At 45.1% G+C, this 23,015-nt stretch overlaps 1 protein-coding gene and 1 long non-coding RNA gene across 4 annotated transcripts in view; one reads left to right on the forward strand and one right to left on the reverse strand.

The window, feature by feature from the left end:
- Positions 1-16,929, reverse strand: part of AFAP1L2 (actin filament associated protein 1 like 2) — a 91,276-nt gene extending 74,347 nt beyond the window's left edge. For all 3 annotated transcript variants that reach the window (XM_081192885.1, XM_081192884.1, XM_081192886.1), the window contains exon 1: positions 16,754-16,929. In XM_081192885.1, the coding sequence (XP_081049011.1) occupies positions 16,754-16,769 (16 nt within the window). In that variant the 5' untranslated portion in view covers positions 16,770-16,929. The remainder of the gene's footprint in view (positions 1-16,753) is intronic.
- Positions 16,930-17,091: 162 nt separating this feature from the next.
- The window catches only part of LOC308586454, a 33,234-nt gene continuing 27,310 nt past the window's right edge, over positions 17,092-23,015 (forward strand). Inside the window, exon 1 of the long non-coding RNA XR_014007883.1 lies at positions 17,092-17,693. This is a non-coding gene — a long non-coding RNA (uncharacterized lncRNA). The remainder of the gene's footprint in view (positions 17,694-23,015) is intronic.

Genomic DNA, 23,015 nt, shown 5'->3' on the forward strand with positions numbered 1-23,015 from the left:
TGGTATTAAAGGATCAAACTGACCTCCACATGTTTATTAAATGTGTGTTTGCTGGTTCAGTTATAAAACAGGAACTTTTAACACTATGCAGACTATTATCATTAATCAGAACAATTGAGATCTGAATAACATCTGGGGTTACACCCCCCCATGCTCCTCTGCTTTAAGACATCCCCACACCCCTTTGCTGGACCATGCTCACTTTTGATTTTTGACCAAGCTGGGGGTGGGGGTGGGGAACCATCTTAAAAGCAGTGGCATGTTGAAAGGGAAATATTTCATTCCATCCCTAGTATGTTGTTTTGACAGAAGAGCAATTGCATGTTTAATAAGCACATATGCCTCTCATTTAGTTCCAAGTGAAGTTCATTGTAGATGTAGAAAATGAGGGGTATATTCATTCCTGCCCATTATGCCTAGTTAGTTACAGTGGTACCTCGGGTTACATACGCTTCACGTTACATACGCTTCAGGTTACAGACTCCGCTAACCCGGAAATAGTACTTCGGGTTAAGAACTTTGCTTCAGGATGAGAACAGAAATCGTGCTCCGGCGGTGCAGCAGCAACAGGAGGCCCCATTAGCTAAAGTGGTGCTTCAGGTTAAGAACAGTTTCAGGTTAAGTACGGACCTCCGGAACGAATTAAGTACTTAACCCGAGGTACCACTGTACTGGTCATCACATTACCAGTATTTATTACATTTATATCCTACCTTTTCTCCAAGGATTTCAAAATTATCTCCATGCCTGTTATCACCCTGAGTTGCTTTTTATCCTCAACAAGAACTCTGTGAGGCCGGTTTGACAGAGAGATCATGCCATCCTAGCTAGGCTTTGCTTGTCTACAAATATCTTCAGCAAGGTGAATTCTGTTGAACTTATTCCTTCCAATTATATAGCACATTATACCCCAGCAGCCAGAGTCTAGTTGATATGGGAAAACCCGTAAGTTATGATTGTCTGTGGAGTAAGTCAGGATTCTTCAAAGCGTTGGACTGAATAAAAGATCTCCAGTTACTTCCCAGCCCTTCCGTCCAAAGATTTTATAATGCAGGAAATTATGAAAAAAAGGATACAGCTGAAAATTAGATGGTTATCAGGCTCTCTCTCCCCCACCCCACCCCTTTCTCATATTAAAAAGAACACTTTCTGGAATCTATTAATTGTTCTCTCAAAATTACTTCTGGGGTCTTTTAGAAGTCTCAAGGGGGCATGTTAAAAAACTGGAGGAAGGCGTAAATAACAGCACTGAAAACCGAAGAAAGCAAATCAGCACATCATAGAATTGCCAATGTTGTGGAAACACTTCCTCTCATAAGAACAATGTCCTGAATACACACAGTTTGGTAGGAAATGAGGAAGCAGGGCAGTACAACATACAAAGGGCAAAACAGTCTCCAATTGTGATCCACACAATGCAGTTTTTGGCCTGTCACACAAGACCTTCAGTCATGTTCGTCTTAATATTCTTCTCAGGCTACAGATCTCACATAACCTATTAGCTTCAAGAGATACCCTTGTAACACAAGCCTTCCCAGACTGGTGCCCACCAGATACTGCTAACTACAACCAGTATGGCCAGTGGCAAAGGATAATGGGAGTTATAGTCTAGGGCATCACATTGGGGAAGGCTGCTGCCTCTTGTGGCTTGATGATCTGTATATTTTGAGACCCATCATTGCCAACACACATGATCCATCCAATTTGAAACTTCAAACTCCACAGCTGCAGTGGAGAAGAATAAGGCAATATCTTGTCATTGTGCTCAGAACCTCTCCTAATGGTAAGTAACCAAGAGCTAATGGAAAATTAATAGGCCAAAATAGCACATTGGAACTGGCTAGCCAACTGATGGACAATTCTTAGATGCTTCCCCATGTGTAAAAAGGCATCCTTTAGCATGTAGAATAACACAAGCATATCAGAGAGAAGGGCTATAAATTACCCTTCTTCCTGGCATGCTAGCAGTTCATGTGAAGTAGGTTTTTATATGCAAAAAAACCCAAGGGAAGGTGGACAAGAAATCCACTAGTGAGTAGAATACTGGCTGTAATGCGGAAACACTGAGCTGGTCCAAGTTGTGACTCATTTCTTTCTTCTTTACATCTATTTACCACAAACCTGGTATCTTTGTTACTGCCTCTGCCACTTCCTCACCAATCCACAGCACAGCTGGGAGGGCAGAAGGGCTTGCCTCAACAGGCTGGTGAGCAGCCTTTCAGGGACACAGACTTCCATGAGCGGCCAGACACATTCCAACCCAAGAACTGGTCAGAGGCAACAGGAGAAAGCACAAGTCAATATATCTCCCTGTTTGCAAAGCCATTTCTTCAGCTTCTGCTTCTGTGCTACAGCAGCACTTGCCAACCTGGTCCCCTAACAGTTGATAGTTCTGGGCTACAAGTGTGCTGGCTGAGGCTGATGGCAGTTGTAGTCAAAAACATCTGGAAGACAGTGTGCTAAAGGTAAAGGTAAAGGGACCCCTGACCATTAGGTCCAGTCATGACCGACTCTGGGGTTGCGGCGCTCATCTCGCTTTATTGGCCGAGGGAGCCAGTGTACAGCTTCCGGGTCATGTGGCCAGCATGACTAAGCCACTTCTGGCGAACCAGAGCAGCGCACGGAAATGCCGTTTACCTTCCTGCCAGAGCGGTACCTATTTATCTACTTGCACTCTGACATGCTTTCAAACTGCTAGGTTGGCAGGAGCAGGGACTGAGCAACGAGAGCTCACCCCGTCACGGGGATTCGAACCACCGACCTTCTGATCGGCAAGTCCTAGGCAAGTCCCTTTAGACAGTGTGCTAGAGGGTGGCAAAGAATCAGTATGTTGCAAACTGATTACACCTTACAGAAGCAGGCCAGCAAAACATCCATCATTGCAACCGAACAGGGTCATCATTATGACCTACAAAGTGTGTGCTATAGGATCTTTGTCTTTTAAGAGGGTGGTGGAGGGAGGGAGGGAGGGTGGGTGGAGGGAATCGGCTACTGTATATAGATTATACTCACTAGCTAAAAATGTCACATCCACAAAAGTTTCAGAACAAGAAAAGAAATCCATTAATTCTCGTGCACTCAAATCCCTTGTTGTTCAAAATCACCTGGTGAATGCAAAGAAGATAGAGTAGTCATGCCCTACACAGAATTAAAAATCAATAAGCTGCCGGGTCCATGAAAACAAGCATATCGATTCCACAGACAAGGCTGTAGCAGGACATTTTGCTACCTGAGGCAAAGGTCAAGACAGTACTGCCCCTCCCATTCCATGTGCAGATAACGACCAGGATAGCAGCTGAAACTTGTTTTCAAACCCAGGGGCAGAACAGCATCCTTCACCACACCTGAGGGCAGCAGGATGTCACACAGGGCACAGCAAAGATTGCGTGGCACACACAGATTCCGTCCTCCAACACTTCCCTGCCACTCAGCATCTGCTGCCTGAGGCAGCCGCCCCACTCTGCCATATGGCAGGCAGGCCCAGTCCACATGCAACAGTCATTCAAGAAGTGGCCTTATACATATCCGTGTGTTTGTTTGAAGACAGTTAAAATACATGCTCTTTGAGAACATAGCAAGAACCTCATACATCTACTCATCTGTCTGTTCCATTAATAGTATAGAGGTTTAAAGCTAGGGTATCTAGGACAAGTGGTTTCACTACAAGTACTTAAGTCCTGGATAGAGAAGGGAAGCTTCAAGCTTACTTGCAAGATACAGTGATGGCCAGTGTTTAAGAGCTGCTTGACTAAGGGGGCATTCAGACATGGGAATTATTGAACTGATTCTCCTAACTATAGGGCTAGGGCTTCTATCCAGGATTCTAATGTTCATTTTACACTGAATTGCCTGTTGTGCTATGGAGCTGTGGCTGTTAGACTAATACACCACCGTGTTGTTCCAAATTTTAAATGCTGGGAAGGAACGGTATGCTGGAATACCATCTGAAAGGTCATCACGTGAAATTACAAGGCAAAGCTCCAATGACTTTTGGAGTTAATGGGGTTGCAAACAAATTTCTTCTGGAAGCAAATTAGCACAGACATAGGTGCTGAACTTCCACTAGATTCCGCTAGTTTGCCAGAAGTGGCTTTTACATCGTGTGAAAGATCACTTAAAACGTAGAAATTATCAGCTAAGGAAGCATTGTGAAAATGAAACAAAGTTCCGTCTGAATGCAGCCTCCAATGCACTTGTCATTAATTTACATGTTGCAGGATTTCAAAACACATTCTAAGGCTGAGTCCAAGTGAGCCTCAGTCCAGGTCCAAATTAAGCTCCGCCTGCTACAGTTACATCCCGGGTTGCTCCCTCCACTCTCAGTGCAATCTGATAAATAGCAAGTCCCACTGAGCTCAGTCAGGCTTACTCCCAGGCAAGTGGGTTTAGGGCTGAAGCCTTATTATCTCCCCTCCTATTTCCCAGTGTGCCTTAAACCAGGAAAGGATCCTAACCAAAAAAGAAAGAAAGAAAGACCCTTTGAATCCAAACTCTAGGAAGTACAGTTTCTCAGATTCTATGCCTGTCTCTTACAGCCCCCAAACTCCCTTGTTCAACACTACATAAAAAGCCCCTCCAAAGGGAAGTATGGCTTCCTGTTTCAGTGTTTGTTGAAATCACCCCCAATAACCTAGGAGTTTTTCAGTGTTCCCCATGAAGTACACTAACAAATGCTTGCACTGGGGTGGGAGGGAGTAGGAGGGGGAAATTTTGCTGCTGGATCCTTTAAGCTACAAGTTAAATGACTTTAGTGTTGCCCTACACTAAATTCTAAGGCCACAAAACCTACACTAGTCGTCTTCTGAAGGAAGAACACATATAAGACACAATTGGTAGACGGCCTCTGGTAAGCATCAATTTTTAAAAGTCTGACCTAGATAAATTAACTTTATGCAGCATAAGTAGCCCGATATGTTTGCTTCATGGGAATCACAGTCCGATCCCATAAGATTGGAATATTTGCCTTTAGGCAGAATTGTTTGTAATTGGATAGTATTATTATGCTGCCATATCCCAAACCATCATCAGATGTGCTTTCGGTGGAATCCTGCCCATAAAGGCAAGAGGTCAGGGGTGGGGGAAGGGAGGGAATCTATTTCTGTAGACACTGACCCTTCATGTTTAGAATATTAGATCAAACACTCACAATTTTCCCATGATGCTGATACTCAGCAGACCTTTTCTTTCCACTGCTAAACTTTCATTGTCATATTTATAGCCTGTGGCTCCTTAGAAGACATGCAACCCAATCCTATGCATATTTACTTGGAAGCAAGTCCGGTAAGTATTCAGTGGGGCTTACTCTCTGGTAAGTGTGCATAGAATTGCTGCCTCAAGGCAGTTTACAGGGGCCACCTAAGCACTGACCAGATTTGCACCCGCTTAGCTTCAACAGGTGTTCCCAATTCAGAAATATTATTTGACATATTCAAAACCCGACTCTCCACCTTGAAAGGCCCTTAAGGATGCTTACAATCCAAAAACAGCACCTCCTGGATTTCTGCATGGGTTGGATCATGGTTTTCTTTGGAATCCAAGACCCATAATGAATACTACGAGGTGGTCTAAGGGCTTTGTTGAAAATCCTCCCCTTTAAAAACAGCTACAGGGTTCGGCTCCTGCTGTGAGGTTTGAAAACAAGGGCTAAGAATGCCTTAAGAACAATGTCATGTGCTGCTGCTCTCAGGGAGATTGCACAGGGTGGGATGGAATATAGCTGTCCCTGCGGATCCAGGGGCAGAAAAGCATGACTTCCCCCACAATACAATATCCCAGAAACAACACATCACCACACACAATTGGTCCCAGGTGCATTTACAGTCCCATTTTTGAGCTGCACTTTTGTAGCTGCTCCAGGTGGCTACTATCTGTTTTTAACAACAAAAGTTTTATGTGGACCACTTCAATGAGCAAACAGCTAAGTTTATACATTGCAGAGTTGTTGTTTTTTAAGTCCACACTTTACTGTATTAACAGAATGAAGCAGACTTTAAAACACATACACACAGAAATGGCACAAAGTGATTTGGGACTGATCCATGCCTAGTCCCCAGTCATCAGCTTCATAACCATTTTAATCAGACAGGTTTAGAGGGAAGAAGGCATTCCTTCATTTTAGCCATGTACACACTGTAAACTTTGTGTAAGCAATTCAGGATGCCTGAATAAGCAGGTCATCTGGAGCATCCCTGTTTTGTGGATGGCAATGGGATCCACTGGACAAATTGTTCCCTTTAATCCTACTCCTCTACGTGAGTTATTACGTGGACAAACAGACCAATACAGATTCAATAACCAAAGAGCACTTCAATGTCTCAAGACAGTCACACACAAGCAGCCAACAAACTTAACTGCAACAAATAACTAACCATGTTGTGCACAGAAGGCTGAATGGACTGGACCAGTGTTTTGTGCATGAATTATAAGCCCAAGGAGCAGTTACTCAAGTAATTTGCACACAAAATGATTATAATGTCATTACAGTTCCTTAATCTGACAGCTTTACTTAACTGACTGGTCTCGTCTGTATACCCATTGTATGACAGATGACAATTCAGCATTCCAAACTAAGCAAATAACATGCCAGTTGCATGAGCAATTTTAGATGCTTGATATGAATCACCTTGCTTCCTCCTTAGGGAAGAGCACACCCTTGTTTTGCCTTCTTTTCCAGCACACTTACTTCCAAGATCCCAGGTGTTGCCCCAACTCCTCACCTTCACCACAAGGCACATTTTTGTTTCATCTTTTCAACCTAGACATTTTCACAAGCAGAGTTTACATACAGAGGCTGGCTCAGTGAAATGGTATTCACGGATTTCTGTGGATAACAGGCTGATCTTAGCTGAAGGAGACTCAGATTCAGATCTCTGTTCAGTCCTGTAGCTTTTTAGCTGATATTGGACAAGTCGGTATATATAAAACAGTAACCTTAAGCAACAAAACTGAACATATATTGTTAGGACTACATGGCCTGTCTAATTTACTACACTGCCCCATAGTATGGGAAATGGCAAGAAGGTGCATTGAGTGTAGTACGGAGACCATAGACACTGCTGCCAAATGTGGCCTCTCTGAACCATCACTAGGGGCAGAGACGTCATTCACATGCTGGGGCTTAGTGGGTTCCCTGAAGGACTGACCAGATACCACACAAAATACAAGGTGGTTTGGTTCACTGGTCTCATGAGAGGGCATGGTCTGGATGCATCTATTTGTGGCTCCATCCAAGAGCTGGATGTGGCTTGTCACAAACCAGTAAAAGCTTCTATCTGCAGATACCATCTCAACACATTTCGTTGCACAGTTGTGCTTATCACTATCACTCTGAAAGATCTCTTGCAAAAAAGGTACTGAGCCTCTCTTTTTACAAAGCAGTTGTGCCATCTCAAAGAACTTAACCCAAGCAGGACATGTTGTTGTTGTTTAGTCGTGTCCGACTCTTCGTGACCCCATGGACCAGAGCACACCAGGCACTTCTGTCTTCCACTGCCTCCCGCAGTTTGGTCAAACTCATGCTGGTAGCTTCAAGAACAGTATGCAGCCATCTCATCCTCTGTCGTCCCCTTCTCCTTGTGCCCTCAGTCTTTCCCAACATCAGGGTCTTTTCCAGGGGGTCTTCTCTTCTCATGAGGTGGCCAAAGTCTCATGGACTGCATGCACATAAATAGCCTTCAGGGTTGTAGCTTAAGGACTTGCATCCACTGGAAAGTCACACAGGGACTGGTTCAGATGCTTGAAATTCCTCCATATGAAATGCCCACATAGGCACAGCTGCATTAAGGAAGTTAGCATCCGTTCTGGTACAACCACGATTTACAGTGCTTCCTGAGGATAATAGATGCAAGCACCGCAGCTGGAAAACACACTGCTTTGCTCATGTGGCTAGTGGTATGTGCACCCAGGGTGGAATAAGGCAGGTGCTACCTCTTCTCTGCATTCAAGGCTATTTTCCACGGGGGAATTTCAAGCATCTGAACCAGCCCAGTGACATACATTATAACGGGTTGGTCAGTTGAACATCTATACAAACACTTACTTCAGTTAAAGACTTTTTACTTTCCCTGACCCATCACAAAATGATTACTCTTATTCCACAGCAATATCACACTTCTAGTTAGAAATCCACAACTTAATGGTGGTCCCATGACAGTGTGCCTGTCTGGGCCTATCAGCAGGCCACCCTCATGACTCACGGGGATGCAGAACATGCATTAATAGAAACAAGGGTGCCACAGTTGCCTCGGCTGTGAAGCGATAGCAGAGGCAAGCTGAGAGCACTAGGACAAAGAGGTGTGGCTTTCTTCATGCCATGATGGATACACCTCCTCTACTGCCAGGAAGCCTGGATTCTGGGAATGTGGTTTCTGCCATGACTGTGGCTGACATGAAGAGGATCAGCCCTAAAGCACTCTTGATGGCGCACCTGTGCTTAAAGCCATCTGAACTGGGGTCATCACTACATATTGTGGGAGTGAATTCTAGTTTAACTGTACACTGCGTGAAGAACTTTCTTTTGTCTGTTCTGAATCTTCCAACATTCATTCAAAGAGAGATGAGGGCAAAAGAAAGCTCAGGCACAACTTAATGCTTTACCCCCCACATCTGATGCTATAGCTAAGGTAGCACAGGTACAGGGCAGGTGCCCCTCCCTGTCACATTTATCATGTCAAATCCTGTGTAGATAAGCCTTAGATCTTGTCTAGTCAATGATTAGTTGTTCTGTCTTGTTATGAAGTCAGTTGCAAGTTAGCTAACCTGTTTACAGACACCAGGTTAGAATCCAGTCTAGCAAGCTATAATAAACATTCATTTTCATGAAACAAATGCTGGTTGAATGTCTAGACTCACCTTGAGATTGTCAGTTAATTCATTTTAATTGGGATATCATGATCCAGCAAGGGAAGTCTGCATTGGGTCATCCATACACAGTCAAGTACCTTGCATTCAGCATCTGGGGTTGCACAAACACCCAGGGGATTATTTAAGTCTACAGGTGCAACTTTGAACAGGCAATCAGCATCATCAGGTGTGAGAGTACTGTAGTTATATCTTATTTAAAGAGCTCCAAATCCAGTTTCCTTTCCCCTCTTCCCTTTAAAAGGTAGTAAGTACTGCCAAAGCTGGTTGTGTCAATTATATATTTAGCACGTACATGCAGATCCATGAAAGAGGCCTGTAGCTATAGGCAAAGGCAAGCCTTTGAGTCTGGAAATCCTAGGGATCTCTCTGCATGGAGGAGTGAGGGAAAGATCACTGCCTTTTGCTTTCCCTGGTCTGACCTTCACATCTTCTTCATGTGTGTTGGGGGGGGTGGGAATTGGTTGCTGCATTGTGCCTGCCCACCAAAATACCCCATCTAGGTGGCTGCCCTACCTAACAAGGCTGGCTGCACAAAGTGTCACTCATTCATCTGTTCCAAGGTAGAGAGACAGGGGTTTTTTCAGCCAGAATTCATGGGAACTCAGAGGTGGGTTCCACTGCCATTACAGTGGTACCTCGGGTTACATACGTTTCAGGTTACATACGCTTCAGGTTACACACTCCGCTAACCCAGAAATAGTGCTTCAGGTTAAGAACTTTGCTTCAGGATAAGAACAGAAATCGGGCTCCGGCAGCGCAGCAGCAGCAGGAGGCCCCATTAGCTAAAGTGGTGCTTCAGGTTAAGAACAGTTTCAGGTTAAGAACAGACCTTCGGAACGAATTAAGTACTTAACCTGAGGTACCACTGTATAAAAGGACAAGAGGTGTTCATGGTGAGTTCCGGCACCTTTTTCTATAAAAATAGCACTGGGGAGACTTAATGACACCAGTTGGCAACAAGCTCAGAGCACCATCAACTGGTTGCCACTGCAACATTCTGAATAGCACACTTTTTAGACTTGTTGTGGTGCATGCATACTTGTGTGCAAACTTCACCAGCGTGGGTCAGCCAACCGACCAAATCAATTCCAGGACCTATCTTGAGAATTCAGCCTCACATCACAGATTTCCCTCTGAGAAAGTTGCATGGAGAATTCTGATGATTCCATGGGAATCATCCCTAAAGCCATCAAGTGCAGGCTAAACATTACATCATTCTTAAAACAGTTGGAAATTATACACCAATTTAGCTGAATTCACAGCATGCCCCATCCCAACATGGCAGAGCGAATAACAACAGATTAAAACACAAACACAAAAATGCCTCTCTAAAATCCTGTTGCGATCCAAGTAAAACAGCCAAAGAACAAAACAGCAGCTGAGTGTCCCAGTCACCAACCAGCTTCTCTTCAGCCCACCACAAACCAACCTCAACAGAAATGGACTGCTTGCAAGTGTGCTGAAAGTCATACTGGAGCTATTCCCCAGCCTTAAGTATACTCTCTGTCTTTGAGGAGTTAAAGCTTCTCAAATAGACACACTTCCTGGTTTGATTCCTTAGAGAAGTTAACAGAGCAATCCTAGTCATGTCTACTCAGAAGTAAGTCTCTATTCTGTCCAACAGCTCTTACCCCCAGATAAGTAAGGGGGCATAGGACTGCAGTCAAAAATGTGTTTATGGACTTATTTATTTATTTATTGTAATTTCTATACCGTTTTATATTTTTAATAAAAACCTTGAAGCATATGGTGTCCTCTCTTTATCATATGGGATTATTTCTTAATACTTCATGTAAAGGGATTCCCTGGCCCTGGCAAGACTCCATGGGGAAGAAGTCCTTAGCTAAGCTATCAATGGTGCCTTTCTGTGTGTACTTAGCCAACCCCAGAGAGTACAATCAAACATCAAAGAGGAAGCTGTCTCCCCTAAACCCCTTCCCCCCTGCCTATGAAGTTGCCAGCCACAACCCCCACATTCCCCTCCTGACTCTTCTGCCAGCGCTCGCTCCTCCTGGTGGGCTCCCTTGCCAGCCGCTGCTACTGCGACAGCTCCTGCACTTTCTGCAGACACAACCCTCGCGTAACAGGAGAAGAATGGTACTCTCTGTTTCCACAGAACAGCCCGTGCATCTGCACCAAAGGCAAAAGGAACCACATCCCCAATGTAATCGGGCAGCCTCATACTTAAGGCATTACGTACACAAATCCTTTATCGAAAGGCATTTGGGGCTTTCATTTTCACCTCACTTTTCGTGTGGACATTTGCTGCTCCTCAGGTTTAGTTATTTCGGCAAACCACTTCTCAACTTTACCCGACTTTCTTCAATGGTTGCTTTTGCACTAAACACACATCTGGGATATTTCCAGCTCTCTGTATACATTGGGGATAACCAATATGGCACCCTTCAGATGCTACTGAGCTCCCATCAGCCCTAGGTAGCATGGTGAGAGATAATGGCAGTTGTAGTCCAGCAATGTCTGAAGAGCACCATGTTGACTATCTCTGGTGTGCATCCTTGTTACACACAAAGCCACCTGTAAGACGCACGGCACTTCCCCTTGCCAACACAAGGAAAACAGTAAGATGCAATTCTTTGACACTTCAACACTATGGCTTGGGGAATGTGCTTGAGGCAGAAGCAGCGGTGGTTGTTTCTTACCCAGGAGAGCTGCACTGAAGCAGCTCTCACTTCAGAAACTATCCACAGTTTTTAGAGCTTTCCATTATTTCTTTTCTTTGCGCTAGCTAGTTTCATCCCAAGGGACTGACCGGTGGGATACAAAGCTGCACTGTACTAGGCCGGACTGCTTGTCAATCTTCAGGGTCAACCCAAGACACTGCCTACAGTTGGAACAGCAAATGGCTGCCCCCCAGATCAGGTACCCACTCCCTTCTCCCCAGTTCAAGTTGCATATTGACCAAGGTTGGTCAAGTTATTTGGGCACCTGGTCCCATTCCCAACAGAGCAAAAACACAATAATAAATTAAATAAGGGGTTTCTGCCTTTTCATGTTCGCCTGATACAATTGCCTCACTGGTCATGATTTTCTGGAAAATGTTGACTAGGAAAAATTTCAAGAACTTTTTCCTATGCAAATGAAGTTGATTTGCATAGGGTGATTTGAAAATGGGGCAAGTAGAGAATGGTCTAATTCACATGTTTATTTTACTTGCATTTAGTAAACCAAACTTTTAAAAAGGACCCAATTTCTTACCACAAATGTCTGACCTGAAATATATGTATCCTCTTCCCATACTAGTGATAATCGCCTGGAAAAACATTAATTGAAACTTCGGAACTCCCAAGCTTGCCTCATAGCGCATTTGCAGTAGGTACCCATTTGTGGTTACTAATGAAATGGGAAATTTTCCACAGTAAAACGAAGCACTAAGGAAAATAATTCCAGAATTACTTCCACTCCACATCACTGCCTAATGCAGGCTTCCTCAAACTCGGCCCTCCAGATGTTTTGATACTACAGTTCCCATCATTCCTGACCACTGGTCCTGCTAGCTAGGGATCATGGGAGTTATAGGCCAAAAACATCTGGAGGGCTGAGTTTGAGGAAGCCTGGCCTAAGGTTATGGCCATCTTTCCTAGGACTAATGTTGAATGGTAGGCAGTAGCTCTTCAGTGTCTCAGGTAGAGCAAGTGGTGTAGTTCAGCTCTAGATATGAATGGGCCAAGTTCACATTGCTGGCTAATGGAAGCCAGCACAAGTCCCACTAGCACAACAGGTCACGTGTGACCCCCACAAGTCCCCCCAACCCCAGAACAGGACACTGGGCAGGTGAAGGGAGGAGATCATTCCATCTCGCAAGCAGAAACACTTGTACTGAGTGAATGATCACCACAGTGAGACCTTGAATCCCACCCAATGGTCTTATACCCTAACCCCAAACCCTTTAGGTGTCCTGCTAAATTTGGGGCCTCTCATGCCCTGCCCACTTTGCTGAGTGGGGCTCTGGACACCTGCCCCCAATTCCTGTGTTGTTGGCCCTACTAGGCAGTCCCTCGCCTGCTGCTTGACCCTTTCAATTGATAATACCAAGGACTGAACCCAGAGTCTTCTGAATGCATTGGTATGTGTTCTTCCCCTGAGCAATGATGGTCACTTTTGAAAGCCAGTCACCACCTCCAAGGTGCAGGGAGAAGGCAGGGAACTCTCATCTCAGGGCTCTGTCTCGCTCAGATATATTCAGACAAACTACAGTAATAACTATAATGAACTATTCCCATTGCAAATGACTATTCCCATAGTGAATGAACACTGTTACTATTATCCAACAGCGAAGCTGATATCTGGACACAAAAATTGACATATACAGCGCCATAAAGGTGTAACAGGAGGTTACATTAAAAGACCTAGGCTGCAATCCTAGGCCCACATATCTCTGTGGGGGTTACTTCTGAGTAGACATGAGTAGGATTGCACTATACATCCCAGGTTTCCTGAAAACTGCAGATTCAGGAAGTGCTGGACATTGTCAACTATTATCTATTCAGATTACATATACACAAATAAATGACTCTTTGTAGACTGGTCAGTTACCATTGGAATAAGGGAAACCTATGAGAGCAGTCCTGTCGAGCTCCGGAGAGTGAAAAAATCGTTTTAAAGGTTTGCATTATAAATGCAGAAAGCCAGATTCTCAGGTACTGATGCAAACTGGCCTCACCAGCCTATAATGTCAGCTGGTCCAACCACCTCCTAAACTGGTAAAGTGAGTAGACATTTATTTATTATATTTAGATTCCTTTCCTGCCCTGGCCCTAGGGCAGCATGCTGGTTGCAATGCATCCAGGGATGAGTGGTGGAGGAAATGTTTCCAGTGCTTTTCCAGCGAATTTTTCCCATGTCATAAGGTCATTATTGACAATAAATGAATGCAGGTTGCAAATACAATGTTAGGTAACCTTGGCAGTTTTAGTTTTGTTTACTGAATGCAAATGAAAATAAACAAGCATTCTATATCAGAACACCCTGTAGGGCATCGGAAAATTTTCTCAGCGTAAAAGGGAAATTTTCCCAGTGCAAATTACTGTCATGTGTAGAAGTGAAATTTCCCAGAAAAATTCCCAGTTCAACATTTTCTGGAAATCCCACATCACTGAATGTTGCCTTTGCTTGCTGCATCTTCTCAAAACCCCTGAAAAGTAAGACAGCCATTCGATAAACTGCATAACTGAGCAAATATTGGAACATTCGGACCCACCACATTGGCCTGTATTGTATATGAACAAGAAAAAAGATAAAATTACAGTACAATCCTGTGCAAGCTTACTCAGAAGTAAACCTCAATGTGTGCAGTGCAACTTACTCCCACCAGGTAAGAAAATGGAATTTTAGGAATAACTTTCTGACAGCATGGGCGGTTCTGTGGTGGACCAGACTACCTAGTGGGCTCGCCTAATCTTTGGTTTTTAAGCAGAAGTTGAAGAGATGCTCATTTGGGATGATGCGGAGGTAGTTTTCCTGTACCTGCAAGGGTGAGCTTTGTGTTCCCTTCCACCTCTGTGACTTTAAGCATAAGTGAATAAGAACATAGTATTTTTCACCCCATAGGACGCACCGCCCCATAGGACACACCTAATTGGGGGGGGGAATAAAGAAAAAAAAATTCCCTCCCCAGGCACGGGGCAGGCGCGGGGGAAGCCCGAGCTTCCCCTGACCCCAGAACAGCCTGCTATCTGCAAGCCTAGGGAGCCGCGCCGGTCTCCCCAGGCTTGCGGAGAGGTGCGCGAAGCCCGGGGGCGCTCTTCAGCGAGCACCAGGCTTCGAAATGCAGGCAGCTCTGCGCTACCCTCCGGAGCCCCGCGTGGCTTCGCGCCAGGATCCAGAGGGTGGCGTAGAGCTGCAGGAAGCCCTGGAGCGCAGGCAGCTCCGCGCCACCCTCCAGAGCCCCGCGCGGCTTCGCGCCGGGATCCGGAGGGTGGCGCGGAGCTGCAGGAAGCCCTGGAGCGCAGGCAGCTCCGCGCCACCCTCCGGAGCCCCGCGCGGCTTCGCGCCGGGATCGGGAAGTTGGCGCAGAGCTGCAGGAAGCCCTGGAGCGCAGGCAGCTCCGCGCCACCCTCCGGAGCCCTGCGTGGCTTCATGCCGGGATCCGGAGGGTGGCGCAGAGCTGCAGGAAGCCCGGGAAAGCCTGCATTCGCCCCATAGGACGCATACACAATTCCCCTTCATTTTTGGAGGGGAAAAAGTGCGTCCTATAGGGCGAAAAATATGGTAACCTAAGATCAGCCCTGCTGGATAGGAAAGTGGCCCCTCTAGTCTACCAACGCTCTCCCCTCCTGTGGTTTCCAGCTGCTGGTATTCGGACTCGAATATTGGACACAGCCTTACCCTCCACCCATCATGGATTTGTCTAAGCCTCTTTTAAAGTCATCCTAAATTGGTGGCCATCACTGTTGCCTGCGGGTGCTCATTCACATTGCATAAAAGGTGTGCAAGGCTGCAACCTTAACGTATTTAGAGAACGGCAAAGACAGGCTTGCTTATTAATATGGAATACTTCACTTGCAGGGCTTAGTATGTGTCTAGACACTCAGCTGGTTTACAACACTGGGGTTCACTCTTGAGCTATTCAAAGAAAAAAATTGTTTCTGAGAATGTGCAGAGTACCTTTTCCTCGCCACTGAGTAACCCTATCCAATGGCGTAGCGTGGGGGGTGCAGGGGGGCCGGCCGCACCGGGTGCAACATCTGGGGGTTAGGGTTAGGGGGCGCAAATCCACGGGTTAGGGGGCGCAAATTACTTGCCTTGCCCTGGGTGCTGACAACCCACGCTACGCCACTGACCCTATCCGTCCCCATTGCTGCCATACACTCAAGCTAAGGAGTCATTCTGCCATAAGACGACACCTCTCGCTAGAATCGTAGCACTAAGCATTGCGTCCCTTAATACTTAAAAGGGCTTTAAAACAATTCATTAAAAACACAAGGGACGCTCAGCTCTCCACCCACCTCCAGATACCATTCGGCAGCCACGCCTTCCTCTTATCTTCCCCTGCACAATCTTGCAGACTAAACTTATAAAGTCTGCGAATATTTATTAGACGGGGGAACTAAATACACCCCCCTTAAAATTCTGTTTTGGAGCAACCGCAAGACCGGAAGCGAAAGGAGGGGCGGAAGGGGGGGTCAGTCCTTTGATCTCTCTCTCTCTCTCTCTCTCTCACACACACACACACACAGGTGCGGGTACTGAAATCCTCCCCCGCTTCGCGCCAAACCGGCTCCAAGTCTCGGGTTCACCTTTTCATCTCCTGCAGTTTCACTGGACCTCACCTACAGGGTTTTTGGAGCACCAGATGTATGTCAAGGAGGTTCAAATACTCTTCTCACACACAGTATTTCTCTTAATCCTTTCAAAAAGAAGCCGGTTGTGTCACAATTTCACACACCCACACACCCGATTTGTTGTTTCTTTGTCCCATCACCACGAGAATCAGAACCAAAATCCTCCCCCAAGCGGCACCCTCGACTCCTTCTCCGTCGGCGGTATGGGGCTCCGTGGACCTCAGCGAATCCCCCCTCTCTAGGGGTGGGTCCTGGAGGGAGACGGACCCGGCTGCGATGAGGGACTCTTCGCTCGCCACTTTCCCCCAGCCTCACAAACCCACCCGCGGCGTCCTGGCCAGTCTCGGTCCCGAGGCAACGCCTGTGGGGCAAAGATCCGTCTCAACCCACCCGCCCATTCATTAAACGCTGTGGAGAAACCCACGTTTTAAGAGACTTTAAGCCTCCTACGAGCAACCACAAGTCACATTCGGCTGCTTAGGCAGGACGATCCATTAAGGACAAACTAGCTAGCAATCCTTTCCGAAGTACCGATACTGCCCCTTTCCCACGCTGAGGGTGGGGGAAGCAAACGAACCATTCCCCCTTACCTTTATATTTATCCATCCTGGATCCTTCTTTTCTTTTTATTTAGTTTTCAATTCTGGCCGCGTAGGGCAGGGAGCCCTTGCATAGGGCGGCGGCGGACTCGGGCTTCCCACGCTCGCCCCTGAGTTAAAGCCCTCTCCCCGCGGGATGCGCCGGCTCGCTCCTTCCTCGCCCGCGCCAGCCTGCATTGGCGTCCCAAGCAGCTCTGCCTCTGCCTCTCCAGTTCTCCTCGCTCCGGCTGGCTCCCTTCGCGCCGAGCGCCGCCCCTTCCGTGACGTCACGGCAGCGGGATCTACTGGGGCTAAAGGAGCTGGCTTCCCGAGGGGGTCTTTGGGGAGCGGCGGGGCCTCTGCGGTGGTTGCCCCTCGAAAGTTGCATCATGATCATCATCATCACACGACGCCCATCCTCCCTTCTTGGTCAAGTACTTATCCAAACGTGGCAGAAGCACTTATGTATTAGTTTAACGTTAATAAGGGAACAAAAAGCAGCTGTTTTCGCCTCGCAGTGCCAACGCCTTGGAAACGGAGAGATCGGCTTCAAAGAGAATGATCAAATTCGGAAGGTGGTGGGCTTTCCTTCCTTGGAGGTTTTTAAGCGCAGGTTGGACGGCCACCTGTCGTGAATGATTAGCTGTGGTTCCTGCATTTCAGGGGGTTGAACTAGATGACCCTTCCAACTACGATTCCTCTGTGCTAGATAAGGAGTAATAGCAAACTGCAGGAAGAAGAGGGCGCGGGCGTTAAAAGGCGCGGGGGCTGCCTCCCTCGCTGGAAACGGTCTTTGCAAAGCGAGAGAGAGTTTGCCAGCGGGGATGCAAGTTGGAGCGCCGCGCTGGGCAGAGCTGCTGCGAAGGTTAGAAAGTTGGCCAGCGGAGTCGGAGAGGACGAAGGCTGCAATCCCACAGCACTGTTGGAAGTGCTTCCCTGCCCTTCCGGACAGGTTAGAAATTGCAGCGACTTCCGCCTCAGCCAGGGAAAACACTCCCTTCCCCCGAACCCTGAGTTATCTGCAAGATTACACGAGCTGAACACTTTGAAGCCAGAATGTTTGCTGAATATAATTTGTAGAGCAGGAGCGATTTTACGCATCTTTTTTAAAAAAGCTTTCTCTACAGTTGCAGAAGGAGAGGGATGCTCAGCACTTTCAGAGAGATGCATGGGAATAAATCAGTGGCTGTTTGTTTCTAGCCTTAGAACAGGAGAGGGAATTCTCAAGCCCTGGCATCATGCAGCCCTCAAAGCTTCTAGAATCTAGATCCAGAGACTCTTCCCAAGCCCAACCCGCTTCTGATTCTGAGTGTTTTTGCCTACCTGGAATGTGTCCTTGGACGCTGGTGATTCTTTTTGCTTCACCCTTGCGCTAGGTTTCCCCTAGAGCAGCCCTTCTCAACCTTGGGTCACAAATGGACTACAACTCCCATCATCCCTGGCTGCTGGCCCTTCTCACTAGGCTGCCCTAGATTTAAGTGGGATAGAAATACAGTGGTACCTCAATTTAAGTACTTAATTCGTAGCGGAGGTCCATACTTAACCTGAAACTGTTCTTAACCTGAAGCACCACTTTAGCTAATGGGGCTTTCTGCTGCTGCCGCACCGCCGGAGCCCGATTTCTGTTCTCATCCTGAAGCAAAGTTCTTAACCTGAGGTAATATTTCTGGGTTAGCGGAGTCTGTAACCTGAAGTGTATGTAACCTGAAGCGTCTGTGACCCAAGGTACCACTGTAACTAATAATAAATAATAATAATAATAATAATAGGAAAATACAGCTCGGTTGCAGGTTCTTTTTTTTTTTTGAAAAATTTTTTATTGCGTTTCTTTCCATAGGTCAACAGATTAGTTTACATAGCAACATGCGAGAAACATTTTTTTTATATATATGAGGAAAAATAAGAAAAAGAAAAAAAAGTTAAGTATCTTTCACGACATCCTTCAACAATTCGCTTTCTTTTGGACCTCCTCACATCCTCTCAACATTGCATTCATTATTCTAGCCAGTTCAGCAATTTGTTATCTTGTTTCACATCTTATTGTATCTTTGAATTTATTATGTTACCAATTTCGGAAGTTTGTAATTTAGTTTTAACACTTTTAATAAACATAATATTTTGTTTCTAATTTATCTCGTTTTTTCATCATTACTTACTTTATCATTTACTTAACTAAATTGCAGAAGCATAACGTTTCTTAATCGTGCACAATCTTAACATTCAAACAACTTATAGTATTTTTGCAAGTAGTCCTTAAATTTTTTCCAGTCCTCCTCCATTGTTTCTTCGCTCAGATCTCGAATTCTGCCGGTCATTTCTGCCAACTCCATGTAGTCCATCAGCTGCGTCTGCCAGTCCTCCAGTGTGGGTAAATCTGGTGTCTTCCAGAACTTTGCAATAAGAATCCTTGCTGCTGTAGTTGCATACATAAACAAGGTTCTGTCCTTCTTTGGCACCTTCCGGTCCACCATGCCCAGGAGAAAGGCCTCTGGTTTCTTGGGAAAGGTATATTTAAATACCTTTTTCAACTCATTATGTATCATTTCCCAGAAGGCCTTTACTTTCGGGCAGGTCCACCAGAGGTGAAAGAATGTCCCTTCTGCCTCCTTGCATTTCCAACACTTATTATCAGACAGATGATATATTTTAGCCAACTTGACTGGGGTCATGTACCACCGGTATACCATTTTCATAATATTCTCTTTCAAGGCACTACATGCCGTGAATTTCATACCGGTGTTCCATAACCTTTCCCAGTCCTCGGACATAATATTGTGTCCTACATCCTGTGCCCATTTTATCATAGCAGATTTAACTGTCTCATCCTGTGTATTCCATTTAAGCAGCAAGTCATACATTCTCGAAAGTACCTTAGTCTTTGGTTCTAGTAACTCCGTCTCCAGTTTCGATTTCTCCGTCTGGAAACCCACTTTTTTATCCATTTTAAATACCTCTTGAATTTGAGCGTAATGTAACCAATCTCGCACCTTACTTTTTAATTTGTCCAGGCTTTGGAGCTTCCAATTGTCTCCAACTCTTTCTATTAATTCCCAATATTTTGGCCAGTAGGCCTCCATATTGGGCCTTTTTTTAGAAATCTTGGCTTCCACTGGTGATAACCACCTCGGGGTCTTACTTTCTAATAAGTCCTTATACTTCATCCAGACGGCAAAAATTGATTTTCTGACAATATGGTTTTTAAACAGTTTGTGAACCTTCGCCTTGTCATACCACAAGTATGCATGCCAACCATAAACATTGTCAAACCCTTCCAGATCTAGGACATCGGTGTTTTCCAACAGAAACCAGTCCTTCAGCCAGCAGAAGGCTGCAGCTTCGTAGTATAACCTTAAATCCGGCAGGGCAAACCCCCCTCTTTCTTTTGAGTCAGTTAGTATTTTGAATTTTATTCGGGGCTTTTTGCCCTGCCAGACAAACTTAGAGATGTCCTTCTGCCATTTTCCAAAACATTCCATTCTGTCCACGACCTGAAGGGTTTGAAATAAAAATAACATTTTTTGCAAAACACACATCTTTATAGCTGCGATTCGGCCTGACAAGGTAAGTTTCAATCTTGACCAAATATCCAAGTCTTTTTTAATTTCCAACCAACATTTTTCATAATTATCTTTGAATAGGTTTAAGTTTTTGGTGGACAAAGATACCCCCAGGTATTTCACTTTTTTAACCACACTTAGCTCTGTCTCTTTCTGGTACCCCTCTATCTCTGTAGGTGTCAAATTTTTGACCAAGACCTTAGTTTTTTGTTTGTTTAGCTTGAATCCCGCCACCCGACCAAACTCCAAGATAAGTTCAAGTACTCTTTTTGTGCTAGATTCTGGCTCCTGTACTGTCAAGACTAGGTCATCTGCAAAAGCTTTCAGTTTGTATTGTTTCGCTCCGACCACTATACCCTGCACCAACTGGTCCTCCCTGATCATGTTCAGCAATACCTCCAGAACAGAAATAAATAACAGAGGGGATAGAGGGCACCCCTGTCGTGTCCCTTTTTCAATTTGGAGTTCCTCCGATACCACATTGTTCACTATCAGTTTGGCTTTTTGTTCTGAATAGATTGCTTCTAATCCATTTTCAAACCCCCGTCCCACTCCCATCCCTTTCAAGTTTTTCTTCATAAACATCCAAGAAATGTTGTCAAATGCTTTCTCCGCATCAATAAAGATTAAAGCCGCCCTTGTGTTTCTGATTCGCAACAGCTCCAATATATCAATAATGTTCCTAGTGTTGTCAGACATGTGTCTACCAGGGAGAAAGCCTGCTTGGTCCTTGTGAATTACTTCATTTAGTACATTTTTAAGTCTATTCGCTAAAATGTCTGCAAATATTTTGTAATCCACATTCAGGAGTGAGATGGGACGGTAGTTCTTAAGCTGGGTCTTTTCCCTTTCTGACTTGGGTATCAATGTGATGAATGCTTCTTTCCACGTTTCCGGTGCCCTCCTCCCCTCCATGATCTGGTTACAAACCTCCAACAACGGTTGTATCAAGAAGTCCTTCAAAGTCTTATAATATTTGGAGGTGAGTCCGTCCGGGCCTGGAGATTTGCCAAGTTGCATATTTTGGATGGCACCTTCAATTTCCTGTTGAGTTATTTTGCTGTTAAGAATTGATCTTTTGTCTTGACTTATTTTAGATAATCCATTTGTCCTCAAAAATTGGTCTATTTCCGATTCTTTCTGAGGCCCCTGTGCATAAAGCTCTTTGAAGTATCTGTGGAAGCACTTTCTTATTTCTTCTGGTTTCTGAACTATTTTTCCTTGAATCTCCAAGTTTGTAACCGTATTTAACTTTTGTCTTTTTTTCAACTGCCAAGCTAACAACTTTCCACATTTGTTTGCTGATTCAAACGATCTCTGCTTCATTTGTTTAATTTTCCATTCAATCTCTTGATTGATCAATTTCGAATATTGTGCTTGATGGAATTTGATCTCTCTTAGCACCTCTTTTGACTTTGGTTTGGTTCTCAGCTTTTTCTCTCCTTCACTTATTTTCTCTAAAAATTTTTCCTTTTTTCCATAGCTCGGTTGCAGGTTGTTTAATGGTCTGTTTAGCAACCTTGCCTATCTGTGCTTTCTTCAAAAAGCAGGCAAGAAATAACAGAAATACTTCAGAAGTTGTCCAGCAGGGTTGGACAGAATGAGGGGACTGCCTCAGGCAACTAACACTGTAGGACAGCAGCAGTCCCTTGGCTCATCCTCCTTGAGTCCTAAGCCTTGTGTACTACAGGGGCATGACCTACACTCCCTGAACAAGCCTGCCTCCCGCAGGTGCTAGGGCCATTGCTAGGACCAGTTTGCATGCAATGCACGATTGAGCAAATGTTCAGGTTCCTAGAGAGATTATTGTAGTCACCATGGACCTGCTACTGCCAAGCTGCCTGGACCTAAGCCATGGTTTGGCCTACTGTTGCATCCCAACTGAGGCTTGTGGTTTGTCTCCCCCAGGTAAACCACAAACGGTAAACGAAGAACAATACTTGGTCACAGCTCATTGTTTGCCTGAGGGGATAAACGTAAGAAAACTTTGTGATTCACCTGTGTATTGAGCATACTCTCTCACTTTGTCTATTCAGTATTTCTAAAGGTTGCATAAGGACTTGGGTTTGGGACATCATTCTGAACACTAGAAACCCTAAGCCTTGGTTTCTATGTAAATACATTTAGGAATTGGGACTCAGGGAGAATATGGAAAATGCATGGTAAGCAGTAACCCTAGCCATAATTAACTCAGCAGGACAGCCTCACACATTTACTGTTTTAATTGGTCCTACTGAGTTTACTAGGATGACTCTAAAGTAAATTTCCTAAGCGGTGTAGTTTTAATTTTAACATCCTGGTAAATAAAAGGAAATCCTTGTTTCAGATGTGGATTAAGTCCTTTGAAGACAATTGCATTCTGTGAAACATTCAGATATTCCACAAAGGACTGGCAGCTGGTTATCTGGGTGGGATGATAGGCAATTTAAAGCCAGAGGCTCCTGAGGAATTGATTCCTGCTGTATTTTTAACTGAAATGTAAATTTCAAGGTACTACTTACATAATAATCAGCAGCATAACTTTTGCACCAAAAGGTCTTTCCTTTGCCTAAAGTGGAAAAGCTTAATGAAACTTCTTTGCTAGGGAGCCTAAAGGAAGGATATGGTTTCTCAGAACTGTGAGGTTACCATGCATGCTCTGGTTATCTCCCGCTTGGATTACTGCAATGCACTCTATGTGGGGCTACCTCTGAAGGTGACTCGGAAACTACAACTAA

Source organism: Podarcis bocagei (genome assembly GCF_964188305.1).
Source record: "Podarcis bocagei genome assembly, chromosome: 4".
NCBI classification, from domain to species: Eukaryota; Metazoa; Chordata; class Lepidosauria; order Squamata; family Lacertidae; genus Podarcis; species Podarcis bocagei.